The following is a 20,591-nucleotide window of genomic DNA, read 5'->3' on the forward strand; positions in this document are numbered from 1 at the left end:
ATTTTAATAATTTGTATACTACACCTTCATTACTTCATCCCCCATCTTTCGGTCTATGAATGGTCTGAGATGGCAGCACACGTGCCGCCTACCTATATAGTTCTAGTATACTCGTACCTCATCTCGCCATTTATTTATCATATATATATATATATATATATATATATATATATATATATATATATATATATATATATATATATATATCGGGAGGAACAGAAACCTAGGAATTGTTTTTTTGAGGTCCTTTTCCAGTCCTTTGTTAATGGACCTATTAATTTGGTCATATGTCTGTTTATTTATTTATTTTTTTTTTATGTAGGAGGGACACCGGCCAAGGACAAAAAAAAAAAAAAGCGCACTGAGAGTCTGAAGCGGTAGTCAAAAATTGAAGGATAAGTGTCTTGAGATCTTCTTCAAGGAGTTCAAGTCCTAAGAGGGTGGAAATACAGAAGCGGGCAGGGAGTTCCAGAATTAACCAGAGAAAGGAATGAATGATTGAGAATACTGGCTAATTCCTGCATTAGAGAGGTAGACAAAATAAGGGTGAGAGAAAGAAGAAAGTCTTGTGCGGCGAGGCCGCGGGAGGAGGGGAAACAATTAGCAATATCAGAAGAGCAGTCAGCATGAAAATAGCGGTAGAAGATAGCAAGAGATACAACATTGCGTCGATGAGAAAGAGGCTGAACGCAGTCAGTTTGAGGAGAGATGATGATGAGACCCAGTCTAAAAGAGCGATATGAGTGGAACCCCCTCAGACATGTGAAGCATACTCCGTACATGGACGGATAAGGTCTTGTACAGAGTTAGCAGTTGGTGGGTAGCGGGTGAAAAAAAAAAAAAAAAAAAAAAAGGCAGAAACGTCTCAGAACGCCTAACTTCATAGTACCTCTTTAAGCTAGAGATTTACTCGCCTTGGTCTCGGTTCTGCTTTGTTTATCGGTTCTATTTGAACAGTCACCGCCTCTATTTGTCTTGTTTTTCGTTAGATGTCTTCCGTCACATCCCTGCGGTCCGTTTCCCAGTTTATATCTTTGTTCCACGGGAATAAGATGGTCAGTTGGTGAGGCCACTCTAGCACTTAAGTTGTGGTCTTGGTCAATATCTCAGCCTTGGCCCTAGGACCTCGAATTGTCCTAATCTCACATCCTCTTTTTAGCGGGATTACTCTGGGAGTGTTGCTGTGGCCTACTAATGTAGCACGAAACATCGGTTAAGAAGCTTGTACAACCTTTAGTAATGACAAAGAAGTCAGTCTTACTCACTTGAGGCACCAGAAATAATTATGGGGACTTTTTCTGGGTATTACCCCTCATCACTAAATATAATTACAAATATCTGATAAGTTAGGTATTGTTCAGGCCGGTTGGGATCGGTGGCGAGTTGGTGTTACTAGGCGATACGAACCAGTGGCTGGCCGTGTTTTCGTAGTAAAGACAGGCTTCTTTGCAGTTGTTCTTGGTTCTGTGCTTCTAAGCATAGAAGCATTAAGCAACTTAATAAATTTTAAAAGGCGCAAGCAGTAAAGTGGGAGAGATACAACTTAAATGGCGGTTGACCGGCGACTGCTGGGTGACTACTGAGATTTGCTTGGCTAGCAGGCTCACTCCCTCGTGGGCTCACAGCTCCCCATGTCGGAACAAAAGCTATACGTCTTTCATACCCTTCTAGCTCGCTTTTCTTTATTTCAATAACTACTGCTTAGTTTCTACTAAATTAACCTTCATTACCCTTTAATATAACTTTACAATTTATATAGAAATCACAACACAAACCAAAATATGAATTGACTTTGTGCGTGATACAAGTGGAAATTTCCAAAAACTATTTACTTTCCAAAGTGAAACAGATCCTTTACCATTTTTTCATCATTCAGCATTGCATGGGTAAGTAAATTCACGAAAGTGAAAAAAAAAAGCTTGATTTCCGATCTTCACCTAATTTTAGAATTTAGCAAACCAAATAATGCCTCAAAAAACCTTCACTATCTACTAGATAACTAGATAACTATCCCCTCTTCTTCGGTGACCCTCAGCTTTCATCCTCGTCTACAATGAACATACTTGGATAAAAAATCATAACTGCAAATTTCACGTCTCTTGTCTTATTAATTTTTTTTTTTTTTTTTTTTTTTTGTGACACCTTCTACATTAAACATTTTCGGGCTCTCCTTCCCGGAAATTCAGAACATACATTCTTTGCACACACACACACACACACACACACACACACACACACACACACACACACACACACACACACACACACACACATACACACACACACACACACACCTGAATCTTTTAAACTTTCAGTACATTTCTACTTATATCAGCAGGTTGGTGGACTAAGGCAAGATCTAAGAAGTAAACGTATACAGGAGCTAGTAGCCACTGAGCGCGACTATGTAACTGATCTGGAGGCTCTCCTACATGTGGCCGACAGAACCCGGTACTTTATCATAAATCCTCATATCCTCTTGGGCAACACAAAGCAGGTAAGAGAAGATCCTTAATGTGTAATGTATGGTGAGTAATAAGTTGCTGTTCACAAGTCTATAGATATACTAAATTTTCTAATATTTTTCCTTGTACATAATTGATGCTTAGATACGAGAGATTTCATGGTTTGACATTTTGGCCAATCAATTATGGTCTCTTGGTACCCTTCTCATGAAATAGTTCGAAGCAAAGGAAGGTAGTAAAACTGAGGACCAATTGTGATATTCCTTGCTGGGAAAACTTATGGAGAAATTTTGTGTTTAATTAATCCAAGTTTTCAGTTGGTCACATTGCATATTGACGTATAATTGTTCTTGTTACGCACTTGTAGCGTATGACCTAAACATAACTTGAGCTGAAGTCTTGAATTTTCTTATTTCCTTGTTGCTGCAATTACTTCCAGTCTTTGATCTGCCGTCCTCCCCATTAATAAAACGGATGATGCAATTTTATGCATGAATTGTTCAATTCCTGAAGTCCTGGACGTCTGGAGAAAGTGGAGTGTGCAGTATAGTAGTGGATAGACCAGGGAGTTAGATTTAGATAATTTATAAATAACAAGAAAAGAGTGAGAGATCGATGTCATGTGCAGCGAATTAAACATAAGAGGAAATGGCGAAGAAGAGGTAGAGGGAAGGAGAGACGAGGCGAAGAGAGTCATGACCGGTGAAAGGCGCCCTTCCCGCTGAGTAGGCTGCAGTAGTTGTTTTTGTCTTCCTCAGGCCCTCATTCCTCTTTTGAGCACCATGCTGGGAGTGCTACTGTTTTAAAAATTATAAAGTATTAAACAACATGGCTTAGTTAAATTGTCACTAACCCCTTCGGCAAAGTGTAGCAAGCAAACTTATCAAAATCTCGCTGCTCGTAGTGTGTGGCAGGCGGGTGCAACACATAACTCCCCGTCCCATCCATGTACTTCCCCCTTCTTTATTATGTGACTTCCCTCCACTTTGAGAAGGGCGCGAGTAAAGTGCGTACCCTCTACGTGAGTGCGTGACCCTCTATGTTCTGTTTGGGAGCAGCCTGTTTATGTATACGTTGTTGTGCTGTTAAGTTTCAGTGTTCTTTAAGGAGCTCTTGGCTTAGAGGACACTTGAGTGCGGTGCTGTGGCGTCTGTTTCTTCTCCGAGCCCAATCTGTTCTGGGTGGCCATGGTTCATCTTTTGAGAAAACACAGATGGTGTTGCATGGCGGAAGGAGAGATAGTGTTCTATGAATATGGATATAGTCTTGTAGTTTAAGAGAGCAGTATGCCGTAGAATATCATGATCTTTATATATGTTTGTCGCTTGTCATAGCTGTGCCTCTTGAAATGTGGATATTGATTTTTTCCCAGCTGTTGAGAGTGACTATGCTGCTGTAATATTATCTTGCCTGTGAGAGGTGAAACAGGCTGAAGACCTCAGTTGTGTCATTCTCCACTGGACGCTAGAAGGATCCTGTGGAAATGAATGTGAGTTCCACACTGCGCTGCGCCGGAGGCAGAGTAGAGAGGTTGACCCACGTGGTGGCACCCGAGAGGAGCGGAACCTGGTGTAGTGACCGTCTTTGTACAGTGTGCAAAAGTCTAGAAGGACCTTGTAACCCGCAGTTAAGCCTTGCACCAAGTTATCGAGGTGGTGACTTGGAGTAGGAGGCCGAGATAAAGGCCGCTGTGAGAGGGGCAGGATTCGTGGTAGTAACACAAAACAGAACCCTGAGGAACATTATTGTTAATAAACTTTTCAGAACATTAACTGACTATCAAAGAAGTAATAAAGTGGTCAGAAAGGAAAATTGACATGAAGGACAGAAACCGTGCGATGGTAGTTTGTATATTAAAATTTTCTACCAGACAGTAAAGGTTTTACCAATATTTGTAAGATGATGGCCAAGACTCTTCGAGAAGGACAGATCACTAATAGAACGGCCATGATGGAAAAACACATATATAATGTTGTGAAGCGTTAGATGATTAAGAACCTTCCTGTTGGGGATATATTAAAAAAAAAAAAAAAAAAAGAAAAATAGAGAAGTGACGCAATAGGTCGGTATTTTGATGGGCTTTTGTGGTCACCCATTTTAGGAGCAGACTGAATGTAGGCAAACTTCCAGGAGGAAGAAAAGGTATGAGTTGACAGAGTTGAAAGAGTATGACCAAGCACGTTATGAACACGGAGAACAATGGAAAAAAACACTATCGGGTCCATAAGCCTTCTGAAGGTGAAGGGCACTGAGGGCATTGTCACCATCCCGGTTATCTTTCCAAGAAAGTGGACGCTACACTGATTCCAGAAAGTTTTGAAGATGTGCATTTTTAAAGGCCTCGAATGCCTATCCGGCCTATCCGAAATCGCCAGCTATTAAACCCTCTCACAGCCCTTACCTTGGCACAGCACGCTAGAAATCACCTCAATACCAGATCAATGTTGTGGTAGAAAACACAATTGTTCTATATAATAACATGATATATTAATAATAATGTAAACACACAAACAAATTGAGGAAGTACACATAAAGGAAATTAGGAAACCAATTTCTATCCTAGACTAACAAAGGATAAATCCCACTCTCACTCACAAGAGATTCCCCCTTTTACTCAGGCTCTTATATCGCCTCCCTTATTGCTCAAAGGTTATACACCTCAATATATGACATTTTCGTCAAAACTAAAACCCTTTTACTCCTTCATAGGCTGCTGAAATATTTTCTCTAACTACAGGAATTTCCCCAGACACCGTCTCCGCGTCATTAAATAACAATTCCCGTATATCAACTCCTCAAACCACATAAGACATTACCACTATTACCATAGATCACCTATCACCACCCCCAAAGACACTAATAACGCTGCAACACCACCACAACCCCAACCACAAAATGGCTTCCTCTCAACCAGACGCTATCCCCTCAGCGTTACATAAACATTACTCACCAACCAAATTTCAGCGGACAAGAGCTCTTGGTACCACAAAAGACTCATCAACCTGATCCTGGATATTAGGGTTATGCCACCAAATCACTAATACCTCCACACACACATTCTGTCCCCACACCGCACCCGAATTTAATTATCCCTTGAGAACACCGCATTTCCCAATCCCTTCAGGGCCCCTGGTGCTCTGAAATTCCGCTGAGTCAGATACACAAGCCAGGCGTATATCGTCCCCTCATCTCCACACATCTCATTTCAAATACACTTTTTCCCTTACATATACATTCATATAAAGAACTTGAATTATGAAGAGAATAATAAATGAGTAAATTAGTTTTACACTAACTTATAACCAAGAATAAGGATATGTTTTAAAAGGAAAACGGAACACGGGGGACACTAAGAAAACGTGTTCCTTTTCAGGGTAAACTCGGCCAATAACATGAAAGCATGAAATAGTTAGAGATGGAGGGTTCTAAATCACAGAGACGTTTTGCCAAATCTCTGAGTGAAGAGTTCACCTTTAATGATAAATGAGATGGTAGTGGTGTCATCAGACTGAAATAGAGGATGGAAAGAGATAAAAAAAAAAAATGCTGTTGGAGATTTTTTTTTTTTTTTTTTTTTGGAAAAAAAAGTCACCAGAAGTCACCAGAGGAGTTAGATCCGGATAACTTTTTTGTCACTCTCCGTTAATGAAGCAGTTTTGACTACTTGAAAATAGTTTCAGCACACAGAGATACGTCTCTGTCATAAAAGTTGTAGTCATTTCATGGAAAAAAGAAAAAAAAAAGTCTCCAGGCCCGTTTATTTCTGAAACTTTTCTGGTACGTGACCCCTTTCAGTATTACCAAAACAACCATGACTCACACCCTTATAAGCCTTCTAAAAACGTACTAATTTTCAATGGCACTGATACATTGTAATGTACAGCGAGATAACGCAATGAAGAAAGTAAGAATGATGAAAGAGAAAAGACAATGAGAGAGAGAGAGAGAGAGAGAGAGAGAGAGAGAGAGCTATGGTACAGTACCTAGATGTACGATGTGGAGTGGTCGCCCACAGCCATTAACTTACCATAAGAATTTCTGCGCACAGATGCTCTCCTTCCTGTTCAGTCAGTCTCACATATTTTGCTGCAAAGGAGTTGCCCTTGACAAAGAAATTATCACTATTCTTTTAGCCCCTTTTTAAAAGTAAAGTTTTTTTTTTATTCAAGCACGTGTGTGTGTGTGTGTGTGTGTGTGTGTGTGTGTGTGTGCGTGTGTCGCACTTCCCCACCCCCCAACTCAACAGCAGCGCGGGAAGGCGGTTGGAGAACTTTGTCACGCTCAGACGCTACCCTGTTGTTGGAAGAGACAGACGTGCTCTAGTATTTACCGGAGACTGAGGCGGGATACTAGGTAGCCGGATCAATTGCCTTAAGGGGAATAAGTGAGTCATTATCGGACGTACGTCCCGGCCTATTTATATAGAATAGGAGTCTACACAGTAGTCTGCCAGTAGGGGTAGTAGTGAATTACACCCAGGGAAGTGACTCCTCGGCTGTATAAGTGTACAAATTGAGCTTTGTGCACGGTGAGAGGTGACTAACCCACCTGTGTGTTCGTGGGCACTCTTCCGTTTTATAATAGTTTCTTGTGTCTTTTGTTAGTGTCCCTGTTTATTTTAAATGCCACTGTGAGCTGAGACAGTTCAGTTGCAGAAAACCTAAGTAATTAGCTGCATAGCGAACTACTCTCTCCCCAGGTTCAAATAAGGCCTGTTGCCCAGGAGGCAGTAAACAATACTACTCGGTTTGAGACTATAACACTCTTTTGGGCAGTAGGAGGACTGTGTGGACTGTGTTGACTGTGTGGACTGGGTGAAAGTTCAACGGGGTATTATACCTTGAACATAAATGCATTGTTGTATGTTAACTCTTTTTCCTAGACGTGGTTGTCGATTCTTCTGGAGCTGTGGGGGTTGAGTGATGTTTGGAGCATCTCCCTTGTCTGTGGGTCGGTAAAAAAGATTTGCAACCTCAAATTAGTGTGACCTGGAGTTACGACAGTTGTAGAAAGGGTGCCGAAGTCTCAGGGGACCCTGTACACTTGTATTAGAGCCCTGCACTGAGTCCACGTAGGAGGTGGCTCAGTGAAGTTAGTCCAAGTATGGCAACTTGGTGAAGGGGCTGTGAATTGTGGTCGTAACAACATCTAAAAGATTAATAACAGTAGAGAGGCCAATAAAAAAAAAAATGTTTATTAATGTTAATCAATGTTTGCTACTTTTTTTTTTTTATTAACAACAGTTTATTTCATCATGCATTTTAATGAAAAGGATGAATTTGCTTTTTTGATACAAGCACATCAAGACGCTGGTCTGTGTGGTTCACACATGGCTCTGATGTCTGGTTCAGCATCCAAATTCAGCTTCGTCTCAACAAGATGAATGTACATACAATTGTACTCTCCATGATCCACAGAAAAAGGCTCATGACCCCTTTGTGGGTCACGAATTTTATGGTAACCCCGAACTAGATATATTTTAGAAAATATTGTCTTTTCATGGATTTTTTTTTGCAAAAATCTTGATTGTGAGGGATCGGGTACCTGTCAGGTGTGGTTAGCAGGTTGTGAGCCCGGTAGTCGCCGCACACACGCCATTCATTGGATGTAATCTTGGGCACCTTGAGTAATGGCCACGGGCTGTTGGATGGTTGAAGAATCCTCCCATTCAATAGACTGGCAAACTCCGTCTTAGTGACTTGCAGTTTCTGTGAAGGTAAACGTAAAGGTCGAACAAACACTGGCGGGCCTGGCACATCGATGTGGTGGTAAACTGTTGGGGATTGTTGGGATCATAGAGCTTGAAGATCAATCAGGTCCGGGAATTCCTGAACTATACTTGGGAAAGCAGCGTTTGTAGGGATATAATAACATGTGTACCGCTATCAGCAGGAATGCCAGAAACAATTCTGTTTGAAGGCGGATGAAAAAGGCGACCACAGTTAGAGTCCACAAGTAGACTATAGTACTTAATATCAAAACCAAGAATTGATTGCGAGACTTGAGCCACTACAAACTTTCAGGGTAGTTTCCTTGGTAGACCAAGATTAAGTGAAGGTTGTACCAAATGTGGCTATCAAAGAACCATTGGCAGCTAAAAAGTCAAAGGAAGGATATTTCAGTCTGTTGTCGTTAGGTGTTGTGGATAGAATGCTTCCGGATGAAGCGTCGGTGACGTACGTCAATGGAGTCGAGGCCTTCTTGTGAGCATTCACGGTGGGCGACACTGTCGAGCGTCAGAGACGAAAGTTGGTACCAACACGTTCCCTGTTGAGTGTCGGGTTGTTGGTGTCTTCTGAAAGGCACTGTTGGGCAAGCCCTACTAATCTTCCTGTCAATGTCATGAAGTAGCTGCTTTGACCTGTGCTCATTCGAAATGGCTCTTATAGAAGACGACCATGGCATTCCGATACCAGCACCGTGACCCGGATTTCTATATGCAACTAAAGCACAGTCTCGAATGTCAGGTAGTTGAGAAAAAGGGGACTTGTGTGAGTGTTAACAGGGGCAGAAACAAGTGCTTATTCGGATTCCAAGGTACCAACCTCAGAACAAGCAGCCATGAATGTTTGGTTCGGCGTAGAAAGGTGAGCATACTATCGGCGGCAGCAATGTAGTCACTGGCTGCTTTCCCAGAATCTAGAGATGAAAGGTTAATACTGGCCTCGAGCGGGAGTTTCTGAAGGTGGATGACCCGCAAGAGGGAGTCAGGTAAAGGGGTAGAACAGTGGGAATAGATTACCTTCATGTGCTACCACAACACTTATGGCCGCAAATAAGCTAAGACGAACGGAAAGCTCCCTATATGGGAAAACAAAACATTACCAAAAATGTGTCTTTTGAGTGCTTTCGAGATACTTAGGTATTAAAACGCTTAAACGCATGGATAACACCCTTGATGGTAAAATACAACAACTTTACCAAAAACATGTATTTTAAGTGTTTTTGAACTCGTTACGTAGAAAAAATGCCAAATGCATACAAAGTACGAGAAATGTGGATTATGAGTGTTTTTGAACTTCTGAGCAACATCAGTGGAATTACAGCGTTGAATTTCTTGGTATCAGTAGCAGAAGTCCGAGTCAGAAAAAAACATACACATGGTGGAGCCAGTCATCCACGTTGGGTTGGAAAACTATTAATTTCAATCGCGCCTCCTAAGGTTTGGTAACTCCGAGGGCACTAAATGCAGCATATGGCTACCAGGTTGATGGCTGAAACAAGATAACACACTGACTGGCTTTTCTCACATCTTTAATGTCCCAACACAAATACAAACCAAATAACCACCACCAAGAAAATTCACGACGGCATCATCTGCCGTCGTGGGCGGCAGATGATGCCGCTCAGGGTAGCACCCGAGCGTTGGTCAAAGCGAACTCAACTCCAGTGTGGCGTGGCTCAGCGATGTGCGTGCGTGTCCTCCTGAAACCCGGGGACAATTGGGATTGACAGGAGGCAGGAAATGGAGCAGCGTGGATTCGGTGCAAGAAGGAGTGCTTGTGTCTCGCTGCCCTCCGTCAGTTGCCCACATTGGCTCCTATTGCTTCGAGCCTCTTGACTCGAAAGAGAGCGTTCTGGTTCACAGCCCTCTGAACTATGGGTAGGCATTGTGAACGGTGCTTTGCTGCCTCATACACTCTTGATAGGGGGGCAATAAATCTAGCTATATAGTTCAACGGTTGAACCAAGAATCTTATATGTAACCTGTTCTGGCATTAGTGCTGTGTAAACTTGCAACTTCCTTGTCATTTTTGGTGACTGATACTATTAATATTTTTCTTTTTCTTTGTTCAGAGAATTTACCTTGAAAGCAAATTCTTGTTCCTCCACATTTGATAGTTGTGAATCAGCAAAAGTTTGAGCATAATTGATGTACTGTCTTTTGCTGAACATACACATGATATCTCTGTTTCTGCAAACATAGCACTGTTTGCCAGTTAGCCATTTGATGAATCTGATCATGGTCATTATTGTATACTTAATGCAAGTTTTAAGACCACTAGACCGACGAATCCTAACCTAGCAAAACCTTTGCATTAATTATTATCTTACTCTTAAATATATACTTTGTTATTTTTTTATTAGTGAATGTGTTCATGAAGCAAATGAAAAATGAAGTGACATTAATATTATTAATATATATATATATATATATATATATATATATATATATATATATATATATATATATATATATATATATATATATATATATATATATATATATATATATATATATATATATATATATATATATATATATATATATATATATATATATATTTTTTTTTTATTTATTTATTTTTTTTATGTAGGAGGGACACTGACCAAGGGCAACAAAAATCCGATTTAAAAAAAAAAATGCCCACTGAAATGCCAGTCCCATAAAAAAGGCCCAAAGCGGTAGTCAAAAATTGAAGGATAAGTGTCTTGAAACCTCCCTCTTGAAGGAATTCAAGTTATAGGAAGGTGGAAATACATTAGCAGGCAGGGAGTTTCAGAGTTTAACAGAGAAAGGGATGAATGATTGAGAATACTCGTTAACTCTTGCATTAGAGAGATGGACAGAATAGGGATGAGAAAAAGAAGAAAGTCTTGTGCAGCGAGGCCGCGGGAGGAGGGGAGGCATCAAGTCAGCAAGATCAGAAGAGCAGTTAGCATGAAAATAGCGGTAGAAGACATCTAGAGATGCAACATTGCGGCGATGAGAGAGAGGCTGAAGACAGTCTGTTAGAGGAGAGGAGTTGATGAGACGAAAAGCTTTTGATTCCACCCTGTCTAGAAGAGCAGTATGAGTGGAACCCCCCAGACATGTGAAGCATACTCCATACATGGACGGATAAGGCCTAGTCAAACTCTCTCAGCTCTGTCTGTCAACATCTACCTTCCCTTCTTGCTGGAAGTTTGCCTACATTAAGCCTGTTCTTAAAAAGGGTGACCGCTCTAATCCATCAAACTACCGTCCTACCGTTGCTTTAGTTTCCTGCTTATCTAAAGTTTTTGAATCCATCCTCAACGGAAAGATTCTTAAACATCTATCACTTCACAACCTTCTGTCTGATCGCCAGTATGGGTTACGTCAATGCCGCTCTACTGGTGATCTTCTGGCTTTCCTTACTGAGTCTTGGTCATCCTCTTTTAGAGATTTTGGTGAAACTTTTGCTGTTGCCTTGGACATATCAAAAGCTTTTGATAGAGTCTGGCACAAACCTTTGATTTCCAAACTACACTCCTACGGCTTCTATCCTTCTATCTCTGTAACTTCATCTCAAGTTTCCTTTCTGACCGTTCTATTGCTGCTGGGGTAGATGGTCACTGTTCTTCTGCTAAATCTATTAACAGTGGTGTTCCTCAGGGTTCTGTCCTGTCACCCACTCTCTTCTTATTATTCATTAGTGATCTTCTAAATCAAACTTCTTGTCCTATCCACTCCTATGCTGATGATACCACCCTGCACTTTTCCACGTCTTTTCATAGACGTCCAACCCTTCAGGAAGTAAACATTTCACGCAGGGAAGCCACAGAACGCGTGACTTCTGATCTTTCTAAAATTTCTAAAATGGCATCTCAGTGAGCGTTTTTTTTTTTCTTTTTTGGATTTTCGTTGCCCTTGGCCAGTGTTTCTCCTACATTAAAAAATAAAAATAAAAATAAAAATAAAAATTATCCTCTAACCACCGAAACACACGATACAAGAAATAAGGCCAGTTGCATTTATAAAAAAAAAAAAAAAATACTACACAAAGGGCTCAAGTCGATTCGAACAAAAATACAGCATAACTCCAAGAAGAAGAAGAAGAAGAAGAGCAAATCATTAAACTGTTAGGTATGTAACTAACACCCAGCCCCTCGCACAATCACTTGTATGGCCTATGAAGGCAGAAATACTCGAATATACCAGGTCTCTCAAAGGAACGTCTTTCCTATCTTAATGTGACTCACCAACTGCTCGGGAAACAGCGAGTCAAAGCGCTCCCACACTTCTGTTGGTCACATAAGCAGGATTGGTAGGGGGAAGGGAAGAGTAACAGGCGTAGCGCACCGCCAGCTCAGACAGTCCCTCTCCTTCCCAAAAAAACACTTTACCTTCCATAAATCATTGTATTTATAGTTTGGGGGATGGCTGGAATTGTATTTTTTTATACTTGACTATGACTTTTTTTTTCAGGGTTACTAGTTTGAAATAGCTATTATAATGAGAAAGGGGAGAAATGAAAAGGAGGATCACACGGCATAAACTTGGCAAACACTATATATATATATATATATATATATATATATATATATATATATATATATATATATATATATATATATATATATATATATATATATATATATATATATATTATGTTGGAGTAACACCTGATAAGGGCAACAAAAATCCAATTCCCCCAAAAAACAGCCCACTAAGATGCCGGTCCCTGAATAGGGACCGAAGCGGTAAATACAAAATTGAAGGATATGTGTCTTGAAACCTCTCTCTTGAAGGAATTCAAGTCATAGGAAGGCGGAAATAAAAAAAAAAGGCTGGGAGTTGCAGAGTTTACCAGAGAAAGGGATGAATGACTGAGATTACTGGTTAAATCTTGCATTAGCGAGGTGGACAGAATAGGGGGAAGAGAAAGAAGAAAATCTTGTGCAGCGAGGCATACAGTTAGCAAAATCAGAAGAGCAGTTAGCATGAAAATTGTGGCGATGAAAAAGAGGCTGAAGACGGTCAGGTAGAGAAGAGGAGTTGATGAGACGAAAAGCTTGTGATTCCACCCTGTCTAAAAGAGTGGATCAAAAAATCAGTGGAACCCCTCCATACATGTGAACCATACTCTCTACATGGATGGTTAAGGCCCCTGTATAGAGTTAGCAGCTGGTGGTGGCAGGTGGAGGGGCGCTGAGAATTCTGGCTGAGACGTCTCAGAACTCCTAAGTTTCCCGTTAAAATTATAAAAAAAGGACAGACCGAGGATGTTCAGAGCAGAAGAGGGAGATAGTTTAGTGTCATTAAAGAAGATGGGGATAGTTGTCTGGAAGGTTGTGTTGAGTTGATAGATGGAGAAATTGAGTTTTTGAGGCATTGAACAATACCAAGTTTGCTCTGCACCAATAAAAAATTTTAGAGAAATTAGAAGTCAGACGTTCTGTGGCTTCCCTGCATGAACTGTTTACTTCCTGAAGGGTTGTACTTCTACGAAAAAAAAAAAAAAACGTGGAAAAGTGTAGGGTGGTATCATCAGCGTAGGAGTGGATGGGGCAAGAAGTTTGGTTTAGAAAATTATTAAAGAATAATAGAAAGAAAATGGGTGATAGAACAGAACCCTGAGGAACACCACTGTTAATAGATTTAGGAGAACAGTTACTGTCTACCACAATAGTAATAGAACGATCAAAAAGAAAACTTGAGATGAAGTTACAAAAAGAAGGATAGGAGTCATAGGAGTGTAGTTTGGAAATCAAAGCTTTGTGTGAGACTTTATCAAAAGCTTTTGATATGTCTAGGGCAACAACAAAAGTTTCACCAAGATCTCTATAAGATGGTGACCATGACTCAGTAAGGAACGCCAGAAGATTACCAGTAGAGCGGCCTTGACGGAACCCATACTGGCGATCAGATAGAAAGTGAAATGATAGATGTTTAAGAATGTTCCTGTTGAGGATAGATTCAAAAGCTTTAGATAGGCAGGAAATTATAGCAATAGGACGGTAGTTTGACGGATTAGAATGGTCACCCTTTTTAGGAACAGGCTGAATATAGGCAAACTTTTAGCAAGAAGGAAAGGTTGACAGACAGAGTTAAAATAGTTTGACTATGGTCTGACCATTTTGAATTGAGCGTTTGGGCATTGTCGTTTACGGGGATTCCCCGACCTGCGGTGATGCCAAACCTTGTACTGAGCCAATTATCGGATTAGAGCCTATGTGTCACTGATAACCTCGCTCCCTACACACCACCTCTCTCTCTCTCTCTCTCTCTCTCTCTCTCTCTCTCTCTCTCTGCATATACAATCTACATTTAATTTGTTTCGTTTCTATCAGAGATCTATACTTGCCTATGAATCATTAGAATATGAGAAAAAATCTCCTGCCTGTTAGTCAGTCAAGCTGCTTCCTTTCCCTTCTCCTCTCTCTCTCTCTCTCTCTCTCTCTCTCTCTCTCTCTCTCTCTCTCTCTCTCTCTCTCTCTCTCTCTCTCTCTCTCTCTCTCTCTGTCTCTCTCTCCATTGTGAATCTCTTTTATATGTGATAGGTGATATGTGATATGATATTTCCCTTAAACTATGACGTTATATTTTCATTTTATAGTTACGACTTTTCTTCCATATCTGAATCCAGTCTGTTTGAGAATCTTCCGTAGAGATTCAGCGTATCCTTTGAAGGAAACATTTAACTTAAATTCTTCATTTACTTTGTGTAGTGTTAGGATCTCTTTCTTTGCGTAAAATCCCAAAACTGTCCTCACCATACGTTTGGCATAGTCATCAACGTTGGTAATGGTTGTAGAGCGACACTTTGTTGGTGAGAACACAGGATGTGCTGGTGGCCTCTGTGTCATGTGAGCAACATTGGCAGATGAACATATTCTTCTAACTGTTGCTTCACTCACGCTGGTGGCTTTCGCTGTTTAGGCAACAACTCTTGAGGAGTCAAGTAATGGACCCTTATTAGCTTTTTGTTCCAAAAATACTTATTTACAGAGTAAATAAGGTCTTTTATCGGCTATGGAGGTGACGAGAACGAGCGAGAACGAGAACGAGTGAGAACGAGAACGAGGTAGCTTCCATTCTGGCTGGCGGCGTGAGAGGAAGTGACCTATGGATTAACACACTCAGTCTGACCGTATGGCCTTACTCGGTCATTCAAGGAAAAGTGACAACGCTTGAAAGAAACGTTGCCAAGTATGGTGGTGTTTGCGAAAAAAAAACGATCCAAGTATCATTAAAAAACATATTACACTAACTTGCCTTTTCCATAGCATCACAATACGTGTATATACTACAACACCATTTAATTTTGAGGTAGGGAGCACCTGACATGAGGTATCTTGGTGTAAGTGTGGCAGAGTTTTTGGCATGGTTCCAGGCAGAAATATAAAGTGCATGAGATTCTGGTGATGGAAGATTCAAGTACTTTTTGTGGGCCACTTCTCTATCATGTATAGCATGACAACAGGCTGTGCTAAACCAAGGTTTGAAAGGTTTAGGTTGAGAAAAGAGTGAGGAATTTACGTCTCTATGCCACTATCACCTTTGTTATGCGCTCGACATACAAAGACAGATCTCTGACACGGAAGCAGTAGTCATTCCAAGGAAAATCAGCAAAATACCTCCTCTGGTTCCCCCAAATAGCAAAGGCAAAACGTCTGAGGGACCTCCGTTTAGGGATCGTGAGGAGGGATTGGAGCGATAAGACAAGATACAGATATGAGATTGTGATTGAAGGAGCCCAACAGAAAAGAGAGGGTAACAGCATAAGCAGGAAGATTAGAGGTTAGGAAAAGATCAAGAATGTTGTCCATATCTCCAAAGCTGTCAGGAATACAAGTAGGATGCTGCAGCAATTGCTCTAGGTTTAGGTATGATAGCAAAGTTGAAGAAAAATTCACCAATTTGGTGTGTGGAGGGAATGGAAAGCCAAAGCTCATGGTGAACATTTAAGTCTCCAAGAATGGAGATCTCCGCAAAAAGGAAAAGTCAGATTGTGCTCCACTTAGGAAGTTAAGTGGTCATTTTTCTTTTTATATATATATATATATATATATATATATATATATATATATATATATATATATATATATATATATATATATATATATATATATATATATATATATATATATATATATATATTCAAAGGAGTTAGGTTAGAAGTATACAGCACAGACAAATTTAGTTTGAGAGTGACTCTGTAGCCGTAGCCAAATGGTGAAAAATTTGGAAGAATTTAAGAGCGTGGTCACGAGAGCAGGTTAAGTCGTTGTGCACATAAATTTTGGATTGTAAATAAGGATAGAGAAACTAGGAGGGAGCATGAAATGGGGCTACTCTCTGTTGCCTCAGACACATGTGTTTCAGTGAAGAAAAGGAGATGAAGGTTTATTACGACAAACACAACACTTAACTTCACCCCTTGTAACATGCTCACCCGTGTGGGAAAAAAATCTGAAAGCATACTTACATTTTTTTTTTCTGTTGTATTTCAACAGCGTTTAAGTTTTTTGCCCTTGATAAACAATCACCCAGTCAACCCTTCAATCCATCTGCGGGCACACAAACTCAAAAACACTACAGATTCTACACCCAAGCCTGGCCAAATTGCAACTGGGTCAACTCAATAGCCCACAGCAACTGCTCCCAAATGCACACCAACATCACTACAAACTCCTGGCGCTCTGGGCAAAAGTCATCACGTATAACACCAAACGTGATCTCCATCCGACGTCCAAAGACGAACTGGGCCGGCAAAGACTCCAGTAATTCTGTGGGTGCTTCTCAAACGGTAAACATCACACCTCACTCCAATCACCATCACAATAAAAGCAAAAGGCCTTCAACAGCCCCTAATGTTTGGTGATGCCTCTCCCAGGGATCCTGCGGCTAAGGATGGCAAGCACCAGACAACCTCCTCAACATCATCCTCCAGTGTGCACTCCCACGTGAACCTGCTTCTGGATATTGGGTACTGGCGTCTCTAACAATCAGTACACACTCGTGACCTGCCTTAGAAAAAGGAATCGGGCCCACAGTATCACTCAACACCCCAGTGAATGGGATAGCAACAGCCGGAACAGGGTGGAGAGGGACTACACCCGAAGATGGTCATGCGTCAAATACCTTACAAACCCGGCAACACTCAACACCTTCGGCCACGTTAAGCCATCTAAAACTGCCGTAGTCGCTCCAGAATATTCCTGATTCCTAAATACCTAATTAACACTTGCCAGCAACACCAGTGCCTCCCTATACTTGGATGGCACTACAACTTAAAGCAACTCTCCTGGCGTTCTCTCAACACCGGATACAAGATATTGTGACTTATTTTAAACTCCTCCCGACCCTTTACTTAATTAACACGTCCCTGAGAGGAACCATTCACATTAAGCACCCCTCCGGCTGTACATTCAGTCCAATAAGTGTCTGGTCCCAGCAATGAATCAGCCTGCTCCCCGCCTCTAGTACACCCCACAGGGAAAGAGGCTTGCACCTCCCCAGTTGAGTTGAGAGTCTTCCCGCCCTCGCCACCAACCCCCAACATACCAGACACTAGAGACTGGGGTCCGAACTGCATATCGAAGCCTCCAGCCTCCAAATGCGGTGATAGCTCACTCTGAGCACCACCTCCTGGTGTTAGCACATAGTGTAGGGAACCATTGTAACTGTAGATTCGAACCTTCTAGAAGCATGTGGAAATTTCCTATTCTGACGCCCGCTGGGAGTAGTGTCTAATTACTGTTTCTTCTCCTAGTTTACTGGTAAATATTAAGATAGGAATAGCTATTATATGCAATAATAAAATAATAATTAATAACTGTAAATGTTAAACTATATGAATAGACAATAGCTAGATAGAATAACTTATATGTGAAATATGATCCTGTGAAACCTATCACCTACGATGTCACGTGATCACAAGCGCCGCACCTTGAGGAACGCCGCATTGCCCCGGGCAGTTGGGTGGAGAGCTCTGATCTGGCCAGCTGGGTGTGCGCGGTTCGCGGTGTCCTTTGTGCATGTGAACTCTGCCACGAACAATTGCACTAAGACTACACCCTGAGTCTTTCCTACAAGTGTGTACCTTGTGTGTATAAGGCAGGGAAATAAGTGCAAGTGACAGTGTATAAGCGACTTTATTGTGGTGACAAGAACAGTGACAGACAGACTACATATCCTTGTGCTGAGATTTAGTTCTCTTGGGCTCAGTACTTAAGTGGTATTGTATGTAAACTGTAAATATATATATACAAACACTACAAAGGGTTTTCCTAATTACCTGGGTATCAAAAGACAGTGATTTGCCTTTTAGCGCTCGAAGGCTCTACCAATGCGGTGTCAAATAAACAGTAACACTACGCCCTGCATCCTAAATAGCATTCCATAAATGGTGATGCTATTAAAGAAAGGATAACACTGGGTGCTCTGCAAAGTGAGATGAACCAGCAAATAAACTTCTCAAACCAGTCTCCTATGCCTCACTCTCGGCAACACCCCCGACCAAGTCGAGTGTTTCCCGTGGTAGCTCTGTCCTATCGCAGTCAGCCTTGAGGACAAGCCCAACTCCGGAGTCATCCAACCCTCGCCAGCAGCGGGACGGGCCTCTGGGCACTCACTGCCCCACTGCAGCATTATCCCCCACTCTGAGCTCCTCTGGTAGTGGCCCCGCATTGCTAGAGTCGGCCTGAGAAGTCACATACGGCTTGAGCGCCCGGTCCTGGGGTACCCACTCGCCATGGAGCGAGTTACGGCACTTACAGCCTCTGGAGTTTCAGCGACCACCTCATCTAGGACTTGGTCCGCAAACGGTGCCCACACTCAGACTTTCCCACCTGCCAGGTCATTCCCCAGGAGGAAATCTACTCCCGACATTGGCAGGTCTTCCTTTAGTGCTGCCTGCGCCTCCCCGGGGCATTTGAGTTTCACCTCAACCATGATAAAACTCTCCATGGCATTAATCCCCCCGGCACAACACTGCCCTATGGGAGGTCATTGGCTTTCCAGAAATGTTCCTGCAAACAGATTGCTGGGCCGCAGCATCACGCACTGCGGTCACAGAATATCTAACCCCAGCAATCACGATTGTGCTTTTAAACGATACAAGAATGGCCGGCACCAGTCCAAACCAGACCTCACAGTAGCTGGTGGTGTACTAACAGATGGCATGGGAGGCAGTTCCCTCTCCTCCTTTCAGGTTATTAAACTCTCCGGGCTTCGGGCATACGACACAATCAACGCCACCGGCTTCCTTCGGGTCTTGGGGGCTGAGGCAATGGTTAGTTTGGGGCAGTTAAATTTAAAATGCCCTACAGCTTTACAGTTATAACACAGGCTGATTATTAAACTTGAGAGTGCTATATATCATGCTCCCAGTTATACTCTTTTTTGAACTCAACTGCCAACATGACTCCCCTCCATAAACTCACTTTCACCCTCATTGCTGTGACTGTGGACTCCCGCTGGGTCGGAGCCACCGCTGTCTCCCAGCGACCTATTGCTGGACTAAACTTCACGCTCATCCAGTGAGATACAGAACGTTGGGTTAAGAAGTGATCATTAATCCACATGGCCGCCTCATTCGAGGTCTTATTTATTTATTTTTTTCCGGAGCAACGTGATATTCTTCTCGGCCTCATTTATAAACTGCTCCATTATTATTATTATTATTATTATCAATTTCATTAATTCTCTACAGGAGGTGGCCTGTTAGCTTGTAATCCACTTTTCAAAAACCTCCAAACTTTAGAAAAGAATCCCCAGGCCGTTTCTGGGCCTCTCTTAACTGTTGTCTGTAAGCCTCTAATCATAGCTCATAGCCTCTGAGAATGGCAACCTTAAATTCATCATAATCTTGCAAATCATCTACTGACATTCTATCATATACATACTTCCAATGCCTTCCAATTGACTTTTAGCACATTGGCCACAAGGACCACTCAACGTTCATGAGGCCAATTAAACTCTTGTCTTCTTCTCAAATCTCCTTACCCACTATAAGTTTCCTTTCATCAAACTCTGGTATCATCTTCAAACTCCTTGCCATCTAACTCTCTACTGTATCTTCCTTCATCACCTCTTCTCTCCGATTACCATGCGGAGAACTAACCTCTATCAGGATCTTCTCCAATTCAAATATCCTATTTTTTCGGCCTCTTCCTTCTCATTCATCCTCGCTTCCTCGCTCTCAAGCCTCTTGGCTTCCCTAGCCTCATCAGCCTTCAGCATTCTTACCTCGACTTCAGCCTCCACTTCATGTCTCCTCATTTCCATCTCGACCTCCAGCCTCTTAATTTCTAAAGCCTCTTCGAGCTCCATTTTCCTTATTTTCAATATAAATCTCTTCTCCTCAGACATATTTTTGTTTTATCTAAGAGGCTCTGCCAATACTATGAGTGAGACTGGTAGTGCGGCCAACAACA

General features: G+C 41.7%; 1 protein-coding gene across 5 annotated transcripts in view; it reads left to right on the forward strand.

The window, feature by feature from the left end:
- Nucleotides 1-20,591, forward strand: part of LOC135108114 (rho guanine nucleotide exchange factor 38-like) — a 152,562-nt gene that overhangs the window by 38,845 nt on the left and 93,126 nt on the right. For 4 of the 5 annotated variants that reach the window (XM_064018799.1, XM_064018801.1, XM_064018803.1 and 1 more), the window contains one exon: nt 2,336-2,497. In XM_064018799.1, the coding sequence (XP_063874869.1) occupies nt 2,336-2,497 (162 nt within the window). The remainder of the gene's footprint in view (nt 1-2,335; nt 2,498-20,591) is intronic. The other variant, XM_064018800.1, reaches the window with a different exon arrangement.

Source organism: Scylla paramamosain, chromosome 16 (assembly GCF_035594125.1).
Source record: "Scylla paramamosain isolate STU-SP2022 chromosome 16, ASM3559412v1, whole genome shotgun sequence".
NCBI classification, from domain to species: Eukaryota; Metazoa; Arthropoda; class Malacostraca; order Decapoda; family Portunidae; genus Scylla; species Scylla paramamosain.